This window comes from Ctenopharyngodon idella, chromosome 7 (assembly GCF_019924925.1).
Source record: "Ctenopharyngodon idella isolate HZGC_01 chromosome 7, HZGC01, whole genome shotgun sequence".
In the NCBI taxonomy this organism is placed as follows: Eukaryota; Metazoa; Chordata; class Actinopteri; order Cypriniformes; family Xenocyprididae; genus Ctenopharyngodon; species Ctenopharyngodon idella.
In genome coordinates, this window is record NC_067226.1 from 30,818,531 (window position 1) to 30,846,224 (window position 27,694).

General features: G+C 37.3%; 1 protein-coding gene across 1 annotated transcript in view; it reads left to right on the plus strand.

The window, feature by feature from the left end:
* The window catches only part of adamts17 (ADAM metallopeptidase with thrombospondin type 1 motif, 17), a 139,736-nt gene that overhangs the window by 44,883 nt on the left and 67,159 nt on the right, over nucleotides 1-27,694 (plus strand). Inside the window, exons 7-9 of the mRNA XM_051901545.1 lie at nucleotides 2,013-2,056; nucleotides 20,186-20,291; nucleotides 26,390-26,530. Coding sequence (XP_051757505.1) covers nucleotides 2,013-2,056; nucleotides 20,186-20,291; nucleotides 26,390-26,530 — 291 coding nt within the window. The remainder of the gene's footprint in view (nucleotides 1-2,012; nucleotides 2,057-20,185; nucleotides 20,292-26,389; nucleotides 26,531-27,694) is intronic.

The window sequence follows — 27,694 nt, forward strand, 5'->3', positions numbered from 1 at the left end:
ATTTCCTAATAGCATGTGCCAGCGCAAACCCTATTTTAGCGATGGACAGGGTTGTAATTTTTGCGATTGACCTTATTGCATATATATTTGTAGGAGTTTCCCTTTCAGATGCAAAAATTATGGGAGGAGAGTATTTAAATTAATCACTCAAGGTGATTTACTAAAGTTTGCACTAGTCAATTTTAGGGCCGGGGCAATACATCAAATCTCGATTCGCGATACGAAGAATCTAGAGTGATTCTGATATTTTACGATGTTTTGCGATTCTCTCTCGAATCGATTCTGAGCTTAGTTTTTAAACAGCAGATGGCACTACTATACGTGCTTTAGAAACACTCGGACACTGCCTTCTTCCAGTTACTTTACACATACCACTTAAACCTAAAATAATCATTCATAAAGTTCAAAAAGGTTGACGCGAATTACAAATCTCGCATCATAAAGAGGTGCAAGTATATTTATCCACTTACGTGAATAAACGAGCGCTGTCCAGCACTATTCTTTGTGAGCGTTTGAGAGTATGTGGTTAAAAACTAGCCTAGAGCGCCATCTGCTGTTAAAACTAAGCTCAGAATCGATTAGAGAGAAAATATCAGGATCGATCCAGATTCATTGTATCGATTGAGAATCGATGTATCGTCCCAGCCCTAGGCTACTAGCATTTGCGCCATTATTTACAACAACAAAAAAAAGAAGCATATTTTAAACCAGACACTAATTTGTGCTGCTCTTGGTAGATTGCATTGGTCATTTTAGAAATGATCCAGCTGCGTCTGCGTCAGTAGATCACGCGCAGAAATTTCCATTCCCATCGGCTCTTTTTTGGGATTGTGGTCTCGTGCTAATTTGCCCTGTTTAGTAAATGTGTGTGTGTGTGTGTGTGTATATATGCACAATTAATTTAGATTTTTTGCAGTGAATTATGGTATAATTTAATTTAGTTTTATTTATTTTAGGAACATATTTTTAGGTTCTTCAATTTTTTTAAATGCTTTTTTTTTTTTTTTTTTTTGAGTGAGAAGGTTTTTTATTTTTGCAGAGGGAAAATATTTTTAGGTATTTTTAGGGTAAAATATAACCCAGACATGTTCTTTGACAAGCTTTGTGTGATTCACCCTAGTGGGTTTGATTGTCAGTCTTGAGTGCTATTTAGTGGTTTTATACTGTCTGAAGTCACAGAAATGCTCCACTGCCATCACTGTCTGAAGTTTTGGTGTCATGTTGAGTTCATGCCACTCTAGTCTGGTTGTTGTAGTTTCTCTTGAGCATGTTCAATCCTCATGAAACATAAATAGTCAAGTGTCGAGCAGGACATGAGCTGGGTTCAATTAATTTGCTGCTGTTTTGAAGTGTTACTCACTAAACCAATAGAGGAAAGCCACATCAGGGGACAGGAGCACACGGTTTCAGCAACAGCGCTGTGGTTTTCCCACATGGCTCTATTTAACCATCAGAGGTCAGGTTCAGACAAAAGGCATCCAAACAAACACAACAAAACATTCTCAGATACACATATACATTCAAGCCTCTCAAGATATTTTATATCAGCTTTTCATTCTCTGTTTACTAAAGCTTTTTTTCTGTTTTGCCTTTAATGTTTGCTTTTTTCTTTGTCTTGAAACTGGTTAGTTTATTTCTCTTATGCTTAATTATACGCAAGTAAATAAATGTACACAGAGGAGCATTTTATTGCTTTCAAACAGATCTGAGAAGCAAGAAACACAACTTGGTCATACAGAAAGAAGTTATAAATTAGCGTAAATGGCATATAGCTCAATTCCTTCATGGGAGAATTAAATGAGAAATGTTTGAGTTCATATTATTGGTATCTGAGGACAGTTTGAGACATTGTTGAGATTTCTGACACATTTGAAATATGATTAGACAGCAGTCTCCATATGCTCTCTGTTTAATCTTATTGCTGAGAAAAATTGAGATATGAAAGAGATATCATTTGTGATTTTCCTTTAGCTAACATCTGTCTCTCTGGTCTTGTCTTGTTTTCTCTCTAGAACAGATTTTTGTGTCCACAAAGATGAACCTTGTGACACAGTTGGTGAGTATGTCTGGCTGAACTGTTCTTTTTTTGTTTGAATGCTTCTCATAGTTTCTTTGTGGGAATGTGAAATACCTCAAAAAATACAATGTAATATCTCTCGCAATCTGTAAAATGCCAATATCTAAAAGTCTCTTAAGCCACAAGTTACTCAATGGCATAGCAATACTGTAGCAAACTACAGTCATGTCAACGAGCTTAACGTGGGTAAGCAATACTAATATTTTCTTAAGTAAAAATCTAATCTTAAAGTTTTTTAATGCATTTTTTTATTTTAAGGAGAATTTTATTTTTGCTTTTTTGAGATATATTTTAAGTTCTAAATTTTATGAGGAAATATGACCCAGACATAAACAAAAACCTCAAAACATATACACAAACCTCAAAATAAAATAGATTTTTTTTAAATTAAATCCACAAAATTGCCATAGGAGGACATGCGTTACAGTGATTTTTGCACCATAACCAACCAGAATAAGGTAGAATCAGTAAGCTTAACGTGGACAAGCACTTACAATTTCTTAAAAAAATGTAAAAATAAAATGCAGTTTATGTGTTAAAGTTCTTCAGGACACCCTGATACAACTAGTTCCTGTGTTGAGCTTTTTGATAATGGACCATTAAGCATTCTAACATAATCCCGTCGGTATTCAGTCATTGATGGAGAAACACGAAAACAAGAGACGAATGTTTGCTCAATTATATAAACATGCCTTTGGGTCTTGAGAACGTCAGTCCATGACTTTTTAATCCAGAGTTTTCGTCATTGATTTCTCTTAAACTCAGAACAGATCTCAGAATCTCAGCCGATCCGTGAGTCCTGGCCACCTGCCGTTTTCACATTTCTCTGTGTGGGGCATTTGAAAATAGTCGTGTCACTTCCCCTTCCCTGACCCCTTGGATTCCAGCCATTCAAGAGCAGAGCCAGGTGACTCATATTCACCCGTATCCCAGCATACCCTTCCCTAGCCTGGGGAATGCACACTGAACTGTGATCTGCTCTTGAGCTGTGTTCCAAAACTACAACTTTGTGGCTTTCTTCTTTCTAGAGAGGTAGATATTTAAAGGATTAGTTCACTTCTGAATGAAAATTTCCTGATAATTTACTCACCCCCATGTCATCCAAGATGTTTATGTTTTCTTCAGTTGTAAAGAAATTAAGGTTTTTGAGGAAAACATTCCAGGATTTTTCTCCATATAGTGGACTTCAGTGGGGTTCACCGGGTGGAAGGTCCAAATGTCAGTTTCAGTGCAGCTTCAACGGGCTCTACACGATCCCAGACGAGGAATAAGGGTCTTATCTAGCGAAACAATCTGTCTTTTTTTAAAAATATAATTGTATATACTTTTTAACCACAAAGCTTTTGCATTGGGAGCTTAGTTTTTCTCGATTGCTTAAACATTTCTTGAAATTATGCCTCCTTTTCTCAAAACTCTAAACACAAATCCACAACTTCTCACCTAATTCCCCAAACTTCCTATTTTCAGGTCAAAATAAAGCTCTTTACTCAAAGCCATTCAATCTTGATGAAAAACCAAACTTTGCCCAAACACACAAACCCTCAAAAACACACACACTACAACATAGTCTTACACACTGGTGAGATAAATTCAAAACAATACTACAAAAACCCGTAATAATTTATGTTTCTTGGTTCTCCCCCTCAAAAACATTTTCACAGGATCAACACAACAAAAGATACAACAAATGTATACATTTGCAGATTTTATTTATCACTTAATGTACTGTACAGTACAATACACCAAAAACAACAACCACCCTAGCATCCCATCTTTGGTCTGGGACAGGCCAGAGAATCTCATCAACATCACAGGCTATATTGGCGGGGGTAAAATCCTCTTGCATGCCTGATCCACCCGGCACGCATCAACTGAAACTCGTTGCCCAGCCTCCCTCATAGTCATAACGTGGACAAGGACATGGTCAACTAAAGTGACATGAATTTCATCAAAGGCTTCTTGTCTCCTTGCCCTTCCCCTTCCTCGTTTTTATCCTCATCCTCTTCCTTCACCTCTTCCTCCTCCTCTCTGGTGTCCTCAACCTCTTCTATCACATCTCTCTGGATCCATTGTTCCAAAACTGAATGAACTGACTCAGGCTCTTTTATCTATCTATTGAAGGTTCTGATTGGTAAATTTTGACTCTTAGGCCACGTTCACACTGTACTTTTTTGGCATTGACAACCGCATTTACTTACAGGTGTGAGTCTCGAATTTCCCGTTCACACAAAAACTTACAATAGCATCTGGAACACTGTCTGTATGAACGTGCAACGAGAGTCAAGCCCGTATTCTCTTACTAGTAACCATAACGAAAGTGACCAACGTAATATTAAAGTCCATAAAACTGAAAAGTCTTATCACTTTTGAAATGACAAGAGACTAATTGAACCGCGAGGTCATCCATCAAAACTTCATTAACCAACAGCAGCATGTGAACACGCGCTAGCCAGAGTCTTTAACTGTTGCACTCGTGTCACGTCCTTTGCGACGTCTTGCGAATGACACGGCATTAGAATTTCGAAAAGAAACACAAAACTGACGGGAGCCTCTCCGGTGGAGAACAGTGACTCAGTGGTGTAGCGTCTGGGCATGCAAGGTATGCAAGTGCATATGGGCCCGGGTGGATTGGGGGCCCGCTATTACGGGCTTAACCCCAAAGTATACTTCGGACGTCCACGCACCGTCTGCATCGCAAAATTTTCATCATCAGGAGGGTTCGTGGACGTCTGCACTCCCCATCCGCGTGCAGCCCAATTTTTGTGATGGCACAGACAGTGTGTACTGTACAACAGCCCATGCGAGAGTGAATTGAGTGCTTGAGAACAAAAGTCCACTAGATCGTTTTTCTGCAGCCAAATACTTTCAAAGGCTCGCACGCATGTGCGCGAGACAGAACTCGTGTACATATGTTCAGAAAAATGAAGTATAATAGAAATAATGTTGTCAATCTATGTTAAATGTACTGAAAATCATTAAGAATTTGAATAAATGGACCATAAAATCGTCCGTGCCATGTCTTAGCGATGATCTGTTGTATTTGACCGGTATTCACTTTTCTGTCATTTATAAAGTGGGTTTCTGAAACTTATGCATGCAGTAATGTATTACAGAATTTTAAATGAGTCATATTGGTTTTCTGAAGAAAAAAAAAAACGCTACGTCTGCACATTTTAAGATACTGCACAAGATGTGAATAAATGTAACTCATACTCACTGGGGTGGATACTCTTTATTCAATGAAATAAAATGTACACAAAAAGTGATGGAAACATACAGTATTTAGAGAAGAAACTTTATTAAGAAAAAAATTTATTAAGAATAAAACATATAAACGTGCATTAAAAAAGTCTGTGACAGAATAATTAATTCATAACTGGAATAATCTTTGGACTCATCGCATCTGAAATGATGCTATGCTCATTCTGAAATTCCAAAGCCAGAGTCGAATCGGTCGAATTCAAACGTAGACTGTGTTGAAAAGCCATTTTTGAAATAGATCCGCAATCATGCAAAGTCAAAATGATGGAGGAGCGCAAATGTACTGTTATTGTCATTCCTAGAAATGTTTTTTTTTTTACCATTTTTGTCTGCATGTTAGTGATAATATCTTATTCATATTAAAGTCCTGGGACTCATTCGCATAAGACGCACCTCCCCGTCACTCCCGTAAATAACTGTACTGCGTGTGAACGTAACCGTATTAAGGACTCAAAGGAGTCCTTAATACGGTAAGGACTGACAACCATATTCTGCTGCTGTGTGAACGTGGCCTTAATGTTTCCCCCTGGGTATTTGTGTGCTAACTGAGCTGAAGCTGTGCTGACTTGAGTGAACAATATTGAATGCTATTGCTTTCTAAATGACCACATGGTCTAGGCAATGACAAATGAAAGGATTTGTGTCTAGAGTTTTGCAGTGACAGTTCAACAAATCTGACTCATGTGTCAAAACAAGGGAATAGTGTTTATAGTTTAGGGAAATGGGTGTGCTTTTTGATAAATGGTGTTATGATTTTAAAATTTTAGTTCAAAAGATTGGTTATAGTGTTTAAGCAATTGAGAAAAACTGTAATGTTGATTATGTAGGCAGCCCACTAGCTTTTGGATCAGAGCCTTGGAGTGAAAGTCTCTGTGATATTACGATCTCACACCCGATGCGTAGCAGCTTTGAGTCAAAGGTTCTGTTAAACAGGTGAAAATTTGCCTATTCTAGAGTTTCCAAACACACTTGGTAGAGTCATGCTTTTCTTCAGTGTCTGCATACCATGAGACCGTCATCACATCCAGAACGGATTGCAAGCATAGAAGCTACCTCAAGACTGTTTGTTCAGTTCCAGACAATTGGAGCGTGCCATAATTGTTCCGGCATGATGGAAAAAATTGGGTCACAGTGGTGCTATTATACAGCAACTGGGAATGGTATCCTTAGAATGATGAGTTTAAGCGGACGTCTGTCTGTATGGGTGGCCCAGTTCCTTCAGGGGAACATTGACATCAACCGTGAAAAACCTGCAGTCTGTGGTAGCAGCCAAGCAAAGGCCTCTATGTCAAGACACGTAAGATAAGCAGACTTTCTATTTCTGTTCCACTTCTTTGTTTCTGATTTAACACTTGCATGATGCAACTCTCAAGTTATTTGACTGTATATGGTCTCGAGTCGATTGGTAGTAGGGTTAAAGCAACCAAGTTAAGTCTGGTGAGTATCTGTCAAATGAGAGCATTTGGGATAACGGCGCTGGATAGTCACAAAGACCCAGTAATAAAAGCAATGACCTCACATGCCCCACCAGCAGTGGTAACATTCCCGTCTTAGGAAAAAAAAAAAAAAAACTGTGTTTCCAGTACCCCTTCATGAGTTCCCAAATGGTATTTAAAAGATGTGATTTTAACAGGATTTTAGTAATAGCCAATGGATTTGACAGATCTTGCAGAGAGAGGGAGATCATTCTAGAGTTTGGGATCCACTCAGGAGAAAGCTCTGTCATCCTTATGTTGATATTTTGTCCTGGCAACACAGAGGAGATTTTGATTCTCCTCTCTCAGGGGTCTAGATGGAGTGTAGACTAACAACATACTGGAAAGATAAAGAGGAGCTAGATTGTGTGGAGCCTTAAAAACAAATATGAGAATCATACATTAACATTAACCTTTTTACACCAAGGTTTTTGCACATTCCAACGTCACGATTAAAGATAAACACTTTTTTTTTTTTTTTTTGTCAAATCAGCAAGAACAAAAGCAAGCACAAATTAACTTTGTTTAGGCAGCTTGGGTTTTTGCTGTTTTTTTTTTTTTTTTTTTTTTTTTAAACAAAAAAGATTTACAATGTTTTAAAGGGGTCATGAATTGAGAAATAAACCTTTCCTTGAGCTTTTGATATATAAGTGGTCGTCGTACTATAAGAATATCCTGTAAGTTTCAGAACTGAAAACTTCCTTGTTAGTCCAATAAAAGCTTTTATTGACACCATGCCCATCGAATGTCTCATTCTGGAATGTGCCTATCTATGTCATAGATAGGTGAAACACCACCTCCACAGAAGAAATCAATGCCTACTTCATCATTGCAACGTAATGATGTAACTGGCGTGTTAGTGAGATGAGGAGGAGAGAATAGCGATACAGGACTAAAAATAACATTACCTTTCAAAGGATCCTCATGCTAGGAAAGTGGTTATTTATTTTCAACAATGTGAATGTCTCAGTTGAGCTTTATTTATTTGTATTTGCGATTTGTATTCTTTGGTAAATCAATCGCATTTCGGCACAGGCTTAGCAAACAGACTTTTATGATATGGACTCGACAGTAATGCAACAACATGTAAGTAACTGTGTTAATTCTACTGCCTGATCTGATATGTAATGATTCATGTACAGTCAGATGTTCTTTGTCTATGTGTCAGTAAATCAAACCAGTGACTAAACGGTCAACTTCACATTGTTTCTCTTAGTAGGAAGAAAATAATCTGTTATTTAAACTGTGATTAAATTATATAAAGAAAGCGTTCAAAGAATGCTCCCTTTACAATTGCTAGAGCTGTCAATCAAAAAGTTTATCAGTGACTGAGTTCTGGACACGTGCCAAAACTTTTTTCGTTTTATTCAATGAATCTCTTAGTTACAATGCGTTTGCCCTGTTAGTTACGATGAAAGCATTCATTAGCGTGCAGAAATTGAGTTACAATGACGATATCACTGCTTTTATGCGCTCAACATGTCTGTGATCGGCTACAATGTTCATCACTGCAACCTTTTCATGCCATGATCTAAATATAATGCTATAGATCTAAATGTAATGCAGCACTTTTCACGATTAGTTAACCTTGAGAGCTGTTATAGTAAAAACGTGCTAAAAGAGAGAGTAATACTTAGCTATTTCAAATGGAAAGATGTCAGCCAATCACAGCAGTGGGCGTTTACACTGAAGTCTCACAGCAGACCTTAAAGGAACACTCCACTTTTTTTGAAAATAGGCTCATTTTCCAACTCTCCTAGAGTTAAACAGTTGAGTTTTACCGTTTTCGAATCCATTCAGCCGATCTCCGGGTCTGGCGGTACCACTTTTAGCATAGCTTAGCATAGTTAATTGAATCTGATTAGACCGTTAGCATCTCGCTCAAAAATGACCAAAGAGTTTCGATATTTTTCCTATTTAAAACTTGACTCTTCTGTAGTTACATCGTGTACTAAGACCGACGGAAAATGAAAAGTTGCGATTTTCTAGGCCGATATGGCTAGGAACTATACTCTCATTCCGGCGTAATGATAATGAATGAAAAAAAAGTGGAGTGTTCCTTTAAAACAGAGCGTTCAAATCAAAGGGCTAAAATCAGGGTAGGAAAAATGACTTTTATTTCTAAATTATGACAATTTTTTATGTAAAAAGTATACTAACATTATAAGTGCACCCCAGGAAACATTACGAAACAATAAAACAATGCAGTTCATGACCCCTTTAAATCAAATTATTTAGAAAAAATAGATAAACCTCCTTCCCTCTGGATTATGCAATACTGGAAATTATCCATTGCATTCCCATTTTGAAGCTCATTGTGGATTATTTTTGTAAATGGGCCAAATGTGCTTATGGGATTACAGCAACATAAATATTTGCCTAAAAAAGATGTGGAACAATTTAATGAAAACTCTGTGTTGCATCATCTTTGTCGTATTTCCTCCCGTTCCATTTAAATGCAAGTCTAAGCGTCTGGAATCACCCTTTGAACTCGGTTAAAGGTTGTAATTATTAAACGAGAGGAAGTTCCCAATTCAGTCAGGTACATGGGAGGCGCGGAGACGCCCCGTCTTGGAGATCATTCAGAGCACAAGTCTGTGTTTAAATGGAGCTCCTCTCTTTTCAGCTGATGTACAAGGATCCCATTGAGATACGGTTTGATTGAGAAGGGATAAGCTCATACCTCAGGCTTAATGTCTCCCATCTCAAATTCACTTCCTGGCTTTTGAAGTCTCTGTTTCTTTGAGTTCTTCGCCCTGAGCAATGGTCCACAACTCATGTGAGATCTGATATGAGAGGTTTAACTTTTACGGCTGCCCCACAAGACTGAGACAAGAGGGAAACCATACCTGACTTGGAGATTGGAGATTGACACGTTTGTTTTGTCTGTTAAATAAATGTAAACTTTAGAGAAAATCGGAGCACATTCCCTCGTTGCTTTGTTCAGATATTTCTAAACTAAAACAAGCAAAACTAAATATTTAAATTTTCTGAAAAACGTGTACTGTATGTTAGGGTATTTGTCATGGTGTTGCTATGCAGTTGCTAAGCTAAGGTACATTAGTACATTTCTTTGTGGCTGTTAGGGTGTTATGAGTGGTTGCTATGCAGTCTTCATTTTTATAGTTTTTGGCTCTGTTTACACCTGGTATTATGATGCGTTTTGGTCGATCTGATCAAAAGTGGACGAGGGAGAAACATACCTGTTTACACCTGGTGTTTTAATCCGTCTCTTTTGTCCGCTTTCAACCACTTCTGTCCTGATTTCTTCGAGGGGAGGGTCTATGGGCAGGTAAATATATGATTTTTCAGATCTTTTGATCTAATGGACAAAATAAGCTCACGTAATTTACATATGAACGTGCCCAGAGATGACGGAAAAACATGGAGAGCCGCAGCTTTCATTTCTGCTCTGACAGCCGCAAGACCAGTGAATGCGTGTTAGAAATCAGGAATTGTGAGAAAATATTGTGCTTGGTATGTTTTTCATCTTCAGCTGACAAAGATTAAATCCCATCTGGCTAGTGCGCTTCCCATAATGTTTCCGCGTTAGGTCAGATGGAGAGTAGATAGTCTTTTGTGGCTGTTTGAACACATTCGACCACATGAGCGTTTCCATTACGAAAGCAATCCAGTCAAATGCATTTTCGACTACCTCTGGAAGTGGTCGAAAGTGGACAAGCTCAAAACGTTTTAGACCCCGTTTATACCTGTATTTAGCGTCGTCCACTTGTGATCCGATTGACCAAAACGTATCTTAATACCAGGAGTAAACAGGGCCTTAGTTTTAAAGTGCCCCATTACTGTATGCTTTTTCGAATATTACCTTTCATGTTGAGTTTGTGAATGTAAAAGGTCTACAAAGTTTTAAAGATCAAAGTGCACGATAAGTAAAGTTATTGTCTCCTAAAAGAAAGAAATGATTCTGAGGGTTGCTAGGCTGATCTGTCCCATGTCAAAGGATCCCACCCTGTACAGATGCTGACCAACGGCAACAGACACTTGGTCGGGTTTTGTCGAATCAATGTGTTACCCATGTCAGCATCTGTTGCCGTGGTCAGTGCTTGTTTTCACCAGTTGAACATGTTGAATCCGTGTTTGTCAGGTCTTTGAATGTTTGAGAAATTATCTATTGTAATCTGGTGATTATTTGTGTTGGTCTCTGTCTGTCGTGTTGGTCTCTGTCTGTCAGTGCGAATTGGCGTTTAAAAGCATTCACCCTCTCAGACTCTTTGTTTTGCAATGTTTTGTTGAGTTACAAAATTAAATAACAGTGGACTTAATTTGGCTTTTTAGCCACTGATGAAGAGGAAAAATTATTCTTTTCATGTCAAATTGAAAACATGTATTTACAAAGTGACTTAAAATTATATGATTTTAATTGTTTGGATATTATAAGTATTCACAAGTATATAAATAATCACTGCTACAGCCAATCCATCACATAATAATTTTTTGTAGTATGAATAAACCTTTTGGTGATTAGTGTTATAGCAATATTTGCAGAAATTTGTTTCCATTTTGACAACATATTCTGTTGATTAGTTTTGAAAAAGTCAAATTAAATCCTTTGTTGCTTAATAGAAAAATAGTCGATCAGATGTAAATAGTAAATCTGATCCCTTAGGACAGTAGCAGCATAATTTGGGGCATCATTCAAATCTGTACACTCTTAGAAGAAGAGGTTTTATATGGAACCTTAAAGGCTTTTGTCAGGCACTTATATAGAACCTTTTAGGGGTTCCATCATGGGATCATTTTATTGATTTAGCTTTAAAAAATTAATTTAGTTTCAATTCATTATTAATTTTACTTATATTTTATGAATTAAATAGCTTGTACAACATACTTCATCACTAGAACAAAACAGAAAAACTTGTTAAACATGAAAGTTTATAATGGGTCGATATTGTCCCTACCACTTTGAAACATCTTGCAGCACGGATGTCTCCAGTTGACTAATAGAGCATTAATTTCATTCGTTTGTTAAGTAAGAGGCGATCTGGCACTGGAATGTGTTGTTTTTTAAATCATGCAGAGCGTTCGTTGCTGTTGTTATCAGTGGCTGAGGGCAACTGTGCTATCTTGCCGTTCATGCACTTCGCACACAGACGAGTGCTTCAATCTAGCGCTTAACGCCATTGCAGAGACTCTCTGTTCCATCCAGTGAAATCACAAAACAGAATGCACAGAAATGTGTCTCTTGACATATAATCCCTGATGAACATCTTTGCTTTTAATAAGAAAAAAAACTATACAAGGGTGAATTATAACCCAGAACCCTATAACCCTCTCTGACACGCTTAACAAAAGTTCTACCACCAGGCCATTAAGGCACATTTGATGCGAATCTTTGTATCTAATCACTGATGTGAAGAATCTCAGGACTAATATATATTGTATTATAGTAGATGTAAGTATGAAACTATCACGTTAAACATGACTTCTATGTCGATAAATTAAACTCAATGTACTGCTGAAATTAATTTCTGGACATTGTAATGTTATTTTTTTCTGCAATTGTTATCCCACCCTCCTGTCCCACCCACTTTTTAAAATAAAGTTACGCCACTGGATGTTATGCAGTCCTTTAAGACATTTCTCTTTATATAGAACCTTTATGGCATAAAGCGTTCTTTAAAATTGAGTCATGAACCCTAGGGTTCTATATAGAACCCCATTGAACCCTTTTTTTCTAAGAGTAACAGTGCGGGACTAATTACATGCTGTAGTTGAACTCTTTGGCTTAGTGGTTTGTTCAAATAACACTAAATATGAGGCTTTGAGCAATAGTTGATCTTTAATTCACAACCCTCATAGTTTCAAAACTCTACTGTGTATAGATCTCATAGTTTTAAGAGTTGACCTCATGTCTAGTACAAACAGGCAAACATCCTTCAGCATTTTGGGATTTCCTTCGTGTCCTGACTTGGATGCGGGATGTTTAGTCATAATAGGCAACTTCCTTTTCGGCTGTCCCACTTCACTGTGTTTATTGACACTTGCTTCAATGAAGCTCCACGGCCGTGAGTTGAACTTTAAATCATGGTCTGTCGCTAGCGTAAAGCATACTGAAGGCCACAAGAAACACCATGAAGAAATGTGAACCTTAAAAGCCCACAGACATCTTTTCATGTCTGTACAGGGTGTGTACATCAAGTTTCCATTGCTCTGTTCTGCACTTCTATTTCATATGGGAATGTGGGTTATGTGAGGAACAGTAAAGCGTGGTGTTCTGGGTAATATGGAATATGGAAATGATCCTGCCGTTCAGTTCTGTTGATCGTCTCCATGGTTTTATAAGCTCTCCTGCACAGTAGGTTCAACGTGCCGTTTCCTGTTTTCTGTGGGCCGTTTGAGGGCTTGAAGAGGGATAGTTCAGTGTGGGGCTGTAAAACTGAAGCTTTAAATGGAGCAAATCATGGAAAACAGGTCATTAAACTCGAGAAAATCCAATGTAAATCCTATGTAAAATTTGTATTTCATAGTCAAACTTTGTGTTTTTAATATTCTGTTTTTCCGGCACATATTACACCATTTATTTTATATAATATACAATACATTTATTTACAGTTTTTCTCAATTGCTTAAACACTATAACCAGGCTTATGAACTAAAATTTCAAAACCATAATGCCATTTATCAAAAAGCACACCAATTTCCCTAAACTATAAACACTATTCCCCTGTTTTGACGCATGAGTCAGATTTGTTGAACTGTCACTGCAAAACTCTAGACACAAATCCCTTCATTTCTCATTGCCTAGACCATGTGGTCATTTAGAAAGCAATAGCATTCAATTTTGTTCACTCAAGTCAGCACAGCTTCAGCTCAAATACCCAGGTGGAAGCACTAAGAGTCAAAATTTATCACACACCAATCAGAACCTTCAATAGATAGATAAAAGAGCCTGAATCAGTTCATTCAGATTTGGAACAATGGGTCCAGAGAGATGTGATAGAAGAGGTTAAGGACACCAGAGAGGAGGAGAAGGAAGAGGATGAGGAGGAAAACGAGGAAGGGGAAGGGCAAGGAGACAAGAATCCTTTGATGAAATTCATGTCACTTTAGTTGACCATGTTGTTGTCCATGTTATGACTATGAGGGAGGCTGGGCAACGAGTTTCAGTTGATGCGTGCCGGGTGGATCAGGCATGCAAGAGGATTTTACCCCCGCCAATATAGCCTGTGATGTTGATGAGATTCACATTTTCAAGAAATGTGTTTAAGCAATTGAGAAAAACTGTATTTTTAACAGTTATGTACCCGTTTAATAATGGGGTGTATTATAAGGGGCCAAGCACCAAAGGTGCTTAGGCACCTATTGTAATCATTGACGTTCTTCTTCTTTTTCTTCTTGCGTTTCTATGGCAGCCCATAGAACCGCTTGTTAGAAAGTTATAAAATTTGGCACACAGATAAAGGACAGTCTGAACTGTCACCATAGCAAATGGGGTGTCACGAAGTCAGTCCCTCTAATGCCACCAACTGTCCAAATTTGCAATCACGTTTATGCTAATAACTTTTGAACTGTAAGGGCAAAATTCTTTTTTCCTCTGATTTCTTGGCTCAAGATGATTCGATTGCACCCTATGACGTCATTTTCCATTATGAAAAATTTTCTGTCATTTTGAATTTTCTAAAATTGTGACACTATAATTGAAACTTCTCCTAGGCAGTTGCTCGATTTTCACGAAAATTGAAGAAGATCATCTTCAGACCATGCCAACGAATTTTACGTAGTGTTTGTGAAAATTAGCGTAAGGCTGTATTTCCGCAATGCTTTATTGCATTCAAACCAAACTTGGTCCATGTCATCACAAGCAGGAAATGAGGTTACATGCTGTGTTTTGGCACAGCGCCACCTACTGATCCAAAGATTCAAAAATGGTTATATTTGCTTATAACTTCTGTATGTTTTGTCATAAAAGTGGTCTCGTTAGATTCGGGGCATCATGCCAAGTCAATTGATATACATATAATTGATATACAAATTTCCCATATTAGTCATTTTGAATTTTGTAGTAAAATGCTCTTTTTTTTAACAAAACGCATGAATATATCATTAAGGAACTCAGTATGGGTCATCAGCACAATGCCCTGAAGGAGCCTGAGAAGTTTCGGACCAGATACCAAACATGCTAGGTTTCGCCTTATGGTTAGTCCAATTATTAGTGTGTGTGGATTAGTAGGTTAGTGTGATTTAGCGTTTAAACAACATTTGCAAATATCCTAGAAACCGTTAGTCCGATCGAGACGAAATCACCGTAGAAAAATCAGAGACATAGGTCGTTGACTGTATGCTAATGACCAAATGTCAAAATTTTAATAGCAAGTGGCAAAAAAAAATGCAATCAAAGTCAGGTGTGGGTAATGTTTTATGTGTTCATACATATAAATGTCTATAACTCCTAAACGAAATGAGATATTTTCACCAAATTTGACATGCTTATGTATGGGGGCACTCTGAGGACACACAAAAAAACGATGGGACTGTGCCACTAGGTGGTGCTATAATTGAACAAAACATGAAATTGGCTCTAACTACAGTACTGTTGGTCTGATTGACTTCAAAATTGACATGCAATGTCTTTGTCTCAGTTGCCATCATAGTCCATTATGACATTGTTGGTTGCTGCTAGCTTCCTTGATTGCTTCTGTTGTGCTTGGTCCCTTAATTGCTGCTTGCAGCTATATTTTAATTTAATATCATACTGTGAAGGAGAAACAATTGAGATATTAAAGAAAATATCTCTTTTGTGTGTTTGAATTTTTGAATGTGCTTGAATTTTTTACATTTTAAAATAAAGTAATAAAAATAGTAGTAAAATAGTATTAAATAACAAAGTATTAAACAAACAATTAAATAAATACATAGTAAAATGTGTTGCAAATGTCATTCATTTCTTGATGACTTTAGGTTGACACCCAACCTCCCTTTCTCTCTCTCTCTCTCTCTCTCTCTCTCTATATATATACATATATAAAGAGATAAAAGACAGAGGAGAGAGGATCCTGAATGGAATGTTTAAAGCAGCTGACCGAGAGTGCTCCTCACAACTCATAACAAAGCATTTGTCCCAGTTCAGCCGGGCCGCCCAAGCTGCTGAGCTGGTAGATTCGCTGTTCTTCTCCCGTCACGAAAGGGCTCAGCTTGTAAATGCAAACCACTCTACATGTGCTAACGGCAAATTAACCCCAGATAAATAATCGGCAAAATATCTCCCGGCGCCGTGTGTATTTAGCCATGTCATCTGTCTGGACGCTTTAACCGTGAGCTATGGGGCCCGTGGCCGTATTTGATCCAGCAAGCGCTGAGTCAAATACAGCTGGTGATATCATCGCCCCGTCAATCTGTTTCATCACTGTAAAAAAATTCAGTGAAATTTACAGTAAAAAACTGTCAGCTGTGGTTGCCAGAAATTTACCGTAAAAAAATACGATAGCAACATTTTAGGTTTTACAGATTTAATTTAAATTTAAAGTAAAAAAGGTTTTCATTAACTGATATGATGTTAATATACCAACCTATTGAAGTACTAATATCTGTTTTGTACCTTTGTAATACACTGACAACCACCTAAAACAGGTGGTGATGAGAAAGACACATGATGAGTGAAAGTTCACCACAAGCAGCTTTTCCACAAGCTAATAGTAATATATATAAGGTGCACAGTGTCATTCACACGAACACTAAACAGTAAACACCATCATGGTAACACACATGACTCTAAAATAATGCAATAAACATTCATTAAACAACATTAGATGTAACATAAAACCCTAATGTACATAACTGATAAGAAAAAGAGTTATTTCAACGAAAATACATCAAAAGTGTCACGCATGGAATTCTGGGAATGTCAAGTTACCATTTTTCACTGTAAATTATATAATGATGTTCTTTTTCACTTCCAAAAACTTCAAATTTAACAGTATTTTACTGCAAAATTGCATTGAATGTACGTCTAGATCTATTACAGTTATTCACCGTATATAGTAAGGAACTTACTGTTAACTGAATTCAACTGTTATTTGTCTGTCTGTCTGTTTATTTATCAATCAAACAAACAATCAATCTGTCTACAGTTCTATTTGTTTATCATTCTATATGTTTATCAATCAGTCAGTCAGTCAGTCAATCAATCATTCTATCGTTGAATCATTCTATTGTTGTATCTATCGTTCTATTATAATTATCCTTAAATTCATAAATTTATCATCCTGTTTTCAAAATTACATCAAATGAAAAAGGAGGGGGTTTAAATAATTTGTTGAGCTCTCATTTCCATTCAGTTGCAAAGAAGTTGTACCTTATTAAGCCTACCTGTCTGTCATCTGTAGTTCACACATCCAGACAGTCATTACACATTATAGATTACATTCCATCAGCTCACAGCAAGCTATAAAAATAACTGCACAGAACGATTGCAGAGACTTGCTTACAGAAACTTGAACTCGTCTGACCTCAAACTGTAAATCAGTCCATGACAGATGTAGCAGATATAATTGCAGCTTTTGTCTAAGTATGCATGGCTGTAAAAAAACAAAAAAACAAAGAAAGAAGAAATAGAGGATTAGAAGAGAAGTGGAGGAATTCAGGACAACATCTGTTTTCCAATCAACCTGCTGTTCTTTTTATATGGCATTCAAAGAAAATAATTTTTCCATCATACAATTCCAGCCAGTATAAAAATGGCACAGCCCATAATTTTCCGACATGTGTTTTAAACCTCAGCTCCATGTGTAAAGATGAAAAAATCATCCTGACACAAGCAAATCATCAAGTCATCTATATTGCTAATATGATATTACAGTTTCTGTGCTTGTTGATTGAATTGGGGTTTTAGGCTCCATACATCAATTCGGTATGACATGATTTATTGAAGAGTAATGAAGCACAGTTTTACATGGCAATTATTTCCAGCATCAGTCATCAAACTTTGTGAGCAAATAACAAAGAAACGCTGATTCATGATCTAGAGTGGAACATCCAAATTTCCCTTTATTTTTTAATTGCTTTCACCAGCACAGAATAGCTTTTAGTGCTTCCAGCAGGGTTTCTGTCTTGTTGCCTTAGAACAATACTTTTTGAACCACTGTGTGAAACATGTAAGACCATCTGAAGAAATGATTTTTTAATAAGATGCGTTAAGTGCTTGTATATCATTGGCTTTTTCTTTTTCTCGTGGGCCTTTTAAATCATGCTGTTGTTGTTCAGTATTTTAATTCTGTGCTGATAGTAAACAGCTGTTTTTTTTTTGACAAGCAAACCAGTGAAGAGTGTGTTAGTATGTACGGGCTGCTTGATGCTTATTTTTTCACATTGATTAAAGTAATAATTGACTTGTTCCAAAACCTACTGTAGCCAGCTCCTATGTGGACAACGTAGGCAACATTTAAAGGCATCATATTTGCGCTACCAACCAGGCATGAACTTTTTCGTAATGTACTAATTCAAAATGCCTTCTGTTATTTTTACAGATTGAAAATAAGATGCTATAAGATAAGATAAAATAAGAAACATTCCCATTCGCAACCACTGTAAACTAGAACAGTTCCGTAGGATATTTTAGTTAAATTGAAAGCTTTTTCTTCTGGTGCAGCTTCAAAAACATCTGTCTGATACACATGTATGTGTGAAACTCAGTGAATACTGTGTTGATTTTTCTATTGAGTAGACAAAATGAACAAAATGATCATCCATCATAGAAAGAGTAGCTAGAATAATGTTTCCTGTTTTTTTGGATTTGACCAGTTGAAGAAGCCTTATTATATTCTTCATATAGGTTTCTTTAACAATACAATGTGGTCCTAATCTCTGAGAATGATATATGTATTGCAAAAATCACACATCTGAAAAATGCAATATACCATATGCTCATGCAATCAAACATGCTCATTTCCTGTTGTGTTATTCCATATAAAAGTACATCTGCTGGACCAAACTGCTCTCTTGTCATCCTAAACACAGTTTTTTCTTTTTTTAACACAAGCATCTGGGCTGAATTTCATTCTCTAGTTATTGATTTCACTTACAGCGGTCAGAGGCTAAGTGAGGTTGTCTGGGTTTCGTCCAGTGTCAGACACAAACCAGGTGCTTTCACAGAAACACTGGAAAGGTGATAGTCTGTGATGTGACGTACGTTGTGTGAGTGACAGTGTTTTTGACTCGTAGGGCAAAAGCAAGAAGCGGCTATATTTTTACATTTTCTGACTGGTAATTGTGCAGACTTGCTGTCATGAAGCTAAGAGTGTTGTTGTGGGTGGTTGCCAGGGCATTGCTATGCTGTTGCTAGGGAGTTCTGATATATTTTGTGTGTTGCTTATGTGTATTATTTTTCTAAACAGAAAGATATTAATCTGAATATTTTTAAATCTTTATATATATATATATATAAAGATAATTATCTGGGACTTATGTTATATAATGGCTTTGAGAATTACATTTATTTATTTATGTATTTTTTAATTTATTAATTCATTTCAAAACTATCCTATGTATATATATATATATATATATATATATATGTATATATGTATATAATATATATATATATATATATATATATATATATATATGATCATACTAATATTTGTAAATTATATGTATAATAATTAATAATAATATATTTTATAAATATTATAATTAATAAAATTATATATATATATATATATATATATATATATATACAGTTGTAAGAAAAAGTATGTGAACCACTTGCAGAATCTGTGAAAATGTGAATAATTTTAACAAAATAAGAGAGATCATACAAAATGCATGTAATTTTTTTAAACTCTATGCAATTATTAATCATATTTGACGATAGTGGTCCTGACAGAACTGTGACATATTATACCCAAAAATTCTTCATACAGTGGGCTAGCAGTAAAATTGGTAAAAATTTGGAACCAAAAATTATTCAGACACTTTGACCTGACCATGTTTTGCTTAAGTGTTATCTGACATAATTAAGATTAATTTTTTCTGACACTCTAAGAAATTGTCATATTTTATTACCATTTTTAAAACTGTAATAATTAATTAAATGTTCAAGGTGTCTGAATAAATTTTGGTTTGACTGTATATATATGATCAATATTTTATAAAATAAAAAAATATGTAAATTTTATAAACAAAATATATATTTATATAAATTATTTATATAGATTTTAATAGTTTATTGATTTTTTTTTTTCCACGCTTGAATGATTTATATTTTTAAAAGTAAGCTAAAACTGACATCGATTTGCAGCAACAACGGACCTCCAGTCTGTGTGAATGACCTTCAAGCAGTAAAGTGTCAGATTTGTGTTTCAGTCGTGGTTCTTTTCTGTCCATCTTCTCACTCTGTGCTTTGCTCTCTCCTCAGGAATCGCTTATCTGGGTGGCACCTGTAGCTCCAAGAGGAAGTGTGTGCTGGCGGAGGACAATGGACTCAACCTGGCCTTCACCATCGCTCATGAGCTGGGCCACAAGTGAGTCCAAATAATGTAGAAAACTGATTTAGAGGCCTCTGATATTGTATTAAAGGAGTTCAGGTGTATCACAGTTTTGCTCCATCATCTTCTCTGTTTGCATGCAATGAAATATGCATCTGAGAACTGTTTTTTTTTATAAGCACTGTGATACTTCAAATTAATGAGCATGATACAGTAGATGTCTAACCCTCAAGTACAGAGAAGATGTAGCATTCTTTGTGTTTAGAGACCCAGAAAACTCAGTAATGACAATTATTTGTTTTAATGAATATTATTTAATGAATATAGTTTAAAAAATCTGTTTGGCTTCAATTTGATTCCAGCAAAACACATTGTACAAAAATATAGCATGTACAGTAATCAGAGAATCTTGTCATGTGAAATTTCATTCCATTAAGTCATGTTTTATAGTTTCGTTATAATAACCATTCTCTTAGTATTGTGAAGAGTCACAAAGTATAAACATGATACTGAAATGGTACATACACTACTGTTCAAAAGTTTGGGGTCAGTATTTTATACTTTTATTCAGCATGGATGCATTAAATTGAACAAAAGTCATAGTAAAGGCATTTATAATATTTCAAAAGATTTATGTTTTAAATAAGTGATCCAAATCTTTTAAATCTTGTATCAATGTAAAAATATTAAACAGCGCATCTGTTTTCAACATTGATAATAATAAGAAATGTTTCTTGAGCAGCAAATCAACATATTAGAATGATTTCTGAAGGATCATATGACACTGAAGACTGGAGTAATGATGCTGAAAATTCAGCTTTGATCACAGGAATAAATTACATTTTACTATATATTCACATAGAAAACAGTTATTTTAAATTGTAATAATATTTCACAATATTACTGTATTTTTAATCAAATAAATGAAGCCTTGGTGAGCATAAGAGACTTCTTTCAAAAACATTTACCGATCCCAAACGTTTGAGCAGTTGTATATATTTTTTGAGCTGTTTGACCAAACAGAAGATGACAAAGAGATAGTTCTGCCAAAAATGAAAATTCAATCATCATTTACTCACCTTCATGTCCTTCCAAACCTGTATGAATTACTTTCTCCTGTATAAGACAAATTCACACAGTTCATTTCCATACAATGAAAGCATTTTGTAAATATCGGTGGTGAAGCTCCAAAGAGGACAAAAAAGCACCATAAAAGTAGTCATATTCCAACCCGTACGATAGCTTTGTGTGAGGAAAAGACCGAAAATAAGTTGTTGTACCAGAGATTTGAGAGCCACTGGTCACTGTTATCTTTTATTGCATGGAAAAGAGCAGCATGAACATGTCCTTTTGAGTTACACCGAAGAAAAAAAAAGGCATACAGGTTTGGAACGACGTGAGAGTGAGTAAACGATGACTTGTGTGAACTATACTTGTGTGAACTTTCACACGTACCAGGGATTTTTTTCACAGAATATTAATTAAGCATCTATTTAAAGGCTGACAACATTTGCCTTTTTGGTCCAGTAATTACAGTAGATGAATGCAATCTTGGCTAATGTCACCAAAAGAAGAGACATCTGACCAGATCTTCATCCATGATCAAACTCCTCTTCAGCAGTGTTTAAACCATTTTATTTTATTTTTTTAATTTAAACCATGTTATGGTCCCTGTCTCCATTGTAAATGCCCTGCTCTGCTCTTTTTAACAACAGGTTACTTGTGTACGTCCCGGTACATCGGGTTTCTTTCATTAAATGAGTGATTGAGACCCCAAACACACTTTCATCCTCACTGAGTGATTTGAAAAATCTAGTGAAATTCCTAAAAGAGAACATGCTGTAAAACATTTCACGTTCACACATCATTCACATGAATTACTGGATTGAACCGAATACCACGACTACATGTTATTCGCTTCTCACAATAGCTCCCCTTCATCTCCTTGCTTGCATAAAGCCTTCTTTGATAAAACAATGATGGGCAGCCAACACCAAAATTTGTCTGGAAAAACAGCCAAGCTACATTAGCGTAAGCGCCGTCTTTGTGGCAGTGCCAGTCTTCAGAGGAGTTATCACCGTACCTGCTCCACTATAGCGTGCAGTGGGACGGCGCAGGCCAAAGTTGGGTTTAATGCCCGGCAGTAATGAGTTGGCACCGATCACGCCCGGCTGGTGCCGATACCAGGGCCGCGCCGCTATCCCAGTCATCACGCGCACACAGGGCTCCATTGTCTCGAGTCTGTAAAAACACTATTAAAGCAAGTATATTATGGGTTTATGTGCATGCTTAGTTCTTTACAATAAAGACACATCAAGATGATTATTTTATAGAGTCACTAGCACTACTGCGCCGTCGAATATTTCTGTCAGCATGGCATTTACTAGCTCTAATAAACACATGCAACAGCGTCACACTTTCTGATGGACTGAGATTTCTCTGACTACCGAGCAGTTTCTCATCTTTCATCATAAGGGCATCTGGCGTGATCTACTCAAGACCTTTTGATTTGGTGTGCAGGCGTAACAAAGCTTGATGACTGTCTGGAGTCCTGTTTTAGCACTGCTCCATTCGTTACACTTTATCAAGTGTAGACGCTGATCATTTTCCAGTAATAACAGCTGAAGGAGCATGATTATGGTGCTCTAGGAACATTGGCGTAACACAAATGTGGGGTTTGCCGCATGCATCGACTCATTCGAAATGAAAACATCCTCCGTATAGTCCGAATGCATCATATTTCAGTCCACCCACTATGTCTCATTAGTGTCATCACTGCTTATGTGATCATTAGTCAAAGCACCTTTCTGCATAAAGATAAATGATTGTCTGTTTAATGAGTGGATAGAGTAATTGGTGCTTGAACAGTAGGTGAGATTGGCAAATTACTACACAATGTGAAAGACACTATTTACACTACTGTTTAAAAGTTTGGGAATGGTAAGATTTAAAAAAAAAAAAGTCTCTTATGTTCACCAGGGCTGCATTTATTTGATCAAAAATATATTACTGACCCCAAACTTTTGAACGTTATACACCGATCAGGCATAACATTATGAGCACTGACAGGTGAAGTGAATAACACTGATTATCTCTTCATCACGGCACCTGTTAGTGGGTGGGATATATTAGGCAGCAAGTGAACATTTTGTCCTCAAAGTTGATATGGAAAAATGGACAAGCGTAAGAATTTGAGTGAGTTTCACAATGGCGAAATTGTGATGGCTAGACGACTGGGTCAGATCATCGCCAAAACTGCAGCTCTTGTGGGGTGTTCCCGGTCTGCAGTGGTCAGTATCTATCAAAAGTGCTCCAAGGAAGGAATGGTGGTGAACCGGCGACAGGGTCACGAATGCACGTGGGGAGTGAAGGCTGGCCCGTGTGGTTCGATCCAACAGACGAGCTACTGTAACTCAAATTGCTTAAGAAGTTAATGCTGGTTCTGATAGAAAGGTGTCAGAATACACAGTGCATCACAGTTTGTTGCGTATGGGGCTGCATAGCCGCAGACCAGTCAGGGTGCCCATGCTGACCCCTGTCCACCACCGAAAGCACCAACAGTGGGCACGTGAGCATCAGAACTGGACCACGGAGCAATAGAAGAAGGTGGCCTGGTCTGATGAATCACGTTTTCTTTTACATCACGTGGATGGCCGGGTACATGTGCGTCGATTACCTGGGGAACACATGGCACCAGGATGCACTATGGGAAGAAGGCAAGCCGGCGGAGGCAGTGTGATGCTTTGGGCAATGTTCTGCTGGGAAACCTTGGGTCCTGCCATCCATGTGGATGTTACTTTGACACGTACCACCTACCTAAGCATTGTTGCAGACCATGTATACCCTATCATGGAAACGGTATTCCCTGGTGTCTGTGGCCTCTTTCAGCAGGATAATGTGTCCTGCCACAAAGCAAAAATGGTTCAGGAATGGTTTGAGGAGTACAACAACGAGTTTGAGGTGTTGACTTGGCCTCCAAATTCCCCAGATCTCAATCCAATGGAGCATCTGTAGGATGTGCTGAACAAACAAGTCCGATCTATGGAGGCTCCACCTCGCAACTTACAGGACTTAAAGGATCTGCTGCTAACATCTTGGTGCCAGATACCACAGCACACCTTCAGGGGTCTAGTGGAGTCCATGCCACGACGGGTCAGGGCTGTTTTGGCAGCAAAAGGGGGACCAACACAATTTTAGGAAGGTGGTCATAATGTTATGCCTGATTGGTGTATATGTTACCATCAAAGTTGAAAATAAGTGTTGTGAAAAAAATAAGAATATTGCAAAGGCAGTTTGCAAATAGCGCTGTTTCCATCGCATGTGTTCAAGAGAACAAAATCGTTTATGGTTTAGATCTGCAGACTAAACGCTCTGACAAACTTTTTTTTTTTGCTTTTTTTTGTTCTCCCGCGGTAGAAATCGCGTTCCGGGGGGAGAAATGGGAATGCGGGGACACCGCGATGCGACCGCAAAGGGCACTTTAACTTTCGCGATCAAAGTGCACGCCACTGATAAGCATTGTAAATGCAGTATTACAGTATACAAATACCAATTGAACGCGCAGGTCTCCTCTCGTGTGTCCTCCCCACTGCATCGCTGGTTGAGGCAATAATCACTTTCGTTTCGCTTTCAGATATCTCTTTTATAGATACCATCAATGCTTTTACCTTTCTAGATGTAATTACCGAAATCAAAACAGTCCATAAACTATATCCTCACGAAAACTCCCGTCAAGCCAGCTCGCGCGTCAACCTGAGAGATCAGCCTCCTTACCTTAAAGTGTCAAATTTCTCAGTTTCTGAATGACGGTTTGGCTTGATTGACAAACGCTAACGTTCGGGCATGATTTATGTACCATCGACCTGTCCTAAAACGTTAGCACGCTTTGATCGATTGTTTGGAGACTGCGTGTTTCTCCATTCGAGAGCGCATGTCTTGTTCACATCCTCGACAAAACAGTTGATTATTTACAAACGAAAGCTCACAGAAACGTGGAAATGATCTCATCTGAAAGAAAATATCCTAAGCTAAAAGATGATATAGTGTGACTGATTGAAGCAGCCCTTATCAAAAGTGCGGGGGTCGATTTCTGTCTTTTCAAAACTGCGGGGGTCCTGACCCCCCTGTCCACCGTGTCAACAGCGCGCCTGCCACGAGCACTAAGGGCATTAACATTTGTTGAGTAACTTGTACAGTTTAAGAACGTTAATGATTCCTCGTGTTTGGCTTTTTGAGGAACAGTGTGCAATAACTTCTCTAAGCAATATGACTTTTGGTTTTTGACTTGGGGCAGTAAGAAACCACCTAGCAACTGCATAATACCAGCCCATATCTTTAAGCACTAAGCCACACATTGGTCATCATGCATGAAGGCTTCCCTTCCAAGTCCTGTGCACGCTTGATAGGGTATTTGGCTTGTGACAGCACTTGACCGTTATTAGCTTGGCAGAGAAACGTCCTGTTTTAATAAGGCCAATCATGTGTTTTTTTCTCCCATAAACAAATTTAACACAACAGAAATTTGGCACCCTTCTAAACCTCACACGATTGTGTGTGAAAGATTCCCATCTCAGTCCACTTACTAACCAAATCAACCCATTGACATTAAAAGGCACTCATCTATGTTAAAGCTTGAAAGAAGCAGGGATGAAACTGCTGTAGCATTCACATTCTTCTCCTTTTTCATTTAGTTCTCCACGGTGACTCCTTGATTTCTATTGTGTTCTGTGTGTGTCTTTTTACTTTTATTGCTTTGGTCTTTAGCGGGAGCCGAGACGCAGCCTGGAAATCCACACTGCTCTCTTTATTAGTTCCTGCGCTCACTGCTGCTTCAGTTTTTGGTTGTTGTTTTTAATTTGGGAAATGTAGGTCAGGGCTTAAGAGAAAGTACTCTTACGGCTCTCTCTGACTCAAGTTGCTTTGGCTTTCATGAGCACACATGCTCTATTTCAGAGTAATACTGCATTGTTATGCATTCAAAGGAAGCTTCGTAAACAGTGTGTTAATGATTATGTTTAACAAGCATAATTAATAAGTATTTATTGTGCACTATGCCTGGTTGAGACTCATATTTTGTCAAAATCACTGCTGTTTCTTATTAGTGTTTCGTGTTTTTGATTTTCTTCCCTCTTTAGCATGGGCATGAGCCATGATGACGATCATGCCAGCTGCACAGGCCACTCTCACATCATGTCTGGGGAATGGGTCAAAGGTCGTAACCCCAGTGACCTCTCCTGGTCCACCTGCAGTCGTGACGACCTGGAAAAATTCCTCAGGTGAGTTCCATAAAATGTAAAATCCTCAAACTAGCCTCTGTTTTTAGGTATTATTAGTAGTGATCGACCAATATGGAGTTTTCATTTGGTGATACTAATAACTAGACAGTGGAATGGCCTATAAATTGGCATGTGTTAGACTAATTGTATAATTAATATTGCTATAATAATTTATCATTTAATTTTAGAAATACTGCTATAATTATATTTAATTTAGTATAATTAATTAATTTTAGCAAATGAGATGTATGCCTATAATTAAACTACAGAGTCCTTAAAGGGTTAGTTCACCCAAAAATGAAAATTATCCCATATTATCCCAAATTATCCCATAATTTTTCCTCAAGCCATCTTAGGTGTATGCGACTTTCTTTTTTCAGTCAAACACAATCACAGTTATATTAAAAAAATATTCTGGCTCCTCTAAGCTTTATAATTGGAGTGAATTGTAACCGATATTTTGAAGCCCAAAAAAGCACATCCATCCATCATAAAAGTAATCCATATGGATCCAGGGGGTTAATAAAGGCCTTCTGAAGTGAAGTGATGGGTTTTTGTAAGAAAAATATTCATATTTCTAACTTTATGGACTATAATCACTGACTTACGGCAACGTCCGTCTGCGCATTCACAAGAGTTGAGGATGTAGGAGTAGCGTAAGCTTAGGTGAGAGTAAAAGCCTCTCGTGGTTCAAACAAATAGGGCTGGGCAACAAACTCAAGCTCCTCTGACATTTCTCTTTAAAAATGATCATTTTAGACTTCTAATTCATAACCGGTGTTTTGTTTTGCTCTCTCCTCTGCACTTTCGTGTTTGTCAATACGTCATGCGTCAGGTCCAAGTTCACTCTACTGCCGGAATCAACTCACGTACGGAAGCCAGTCTTTCTAGTTTATAATATTTTTCTTACAAAAACGCATTGTTTCACTTCAGAAGGCCTTTATTAACCCTCTGGAGCCGTATAGATTACTTTTATGATTAATGGATGTTTTTTGGGCTTCAAAATCTCTATTCTCTTACTATTCACTCCAATTATAAAGCTTGGAAGAGCCAGAATATTTTTTAATATAACTCTGATTAGGCTGTCATGTTGAGGGTGAGTAAATTATGGGATAATTTTCATTTTTGGGTGAAATGTGTCATTTTCAGAAAAAAAAAACTTGA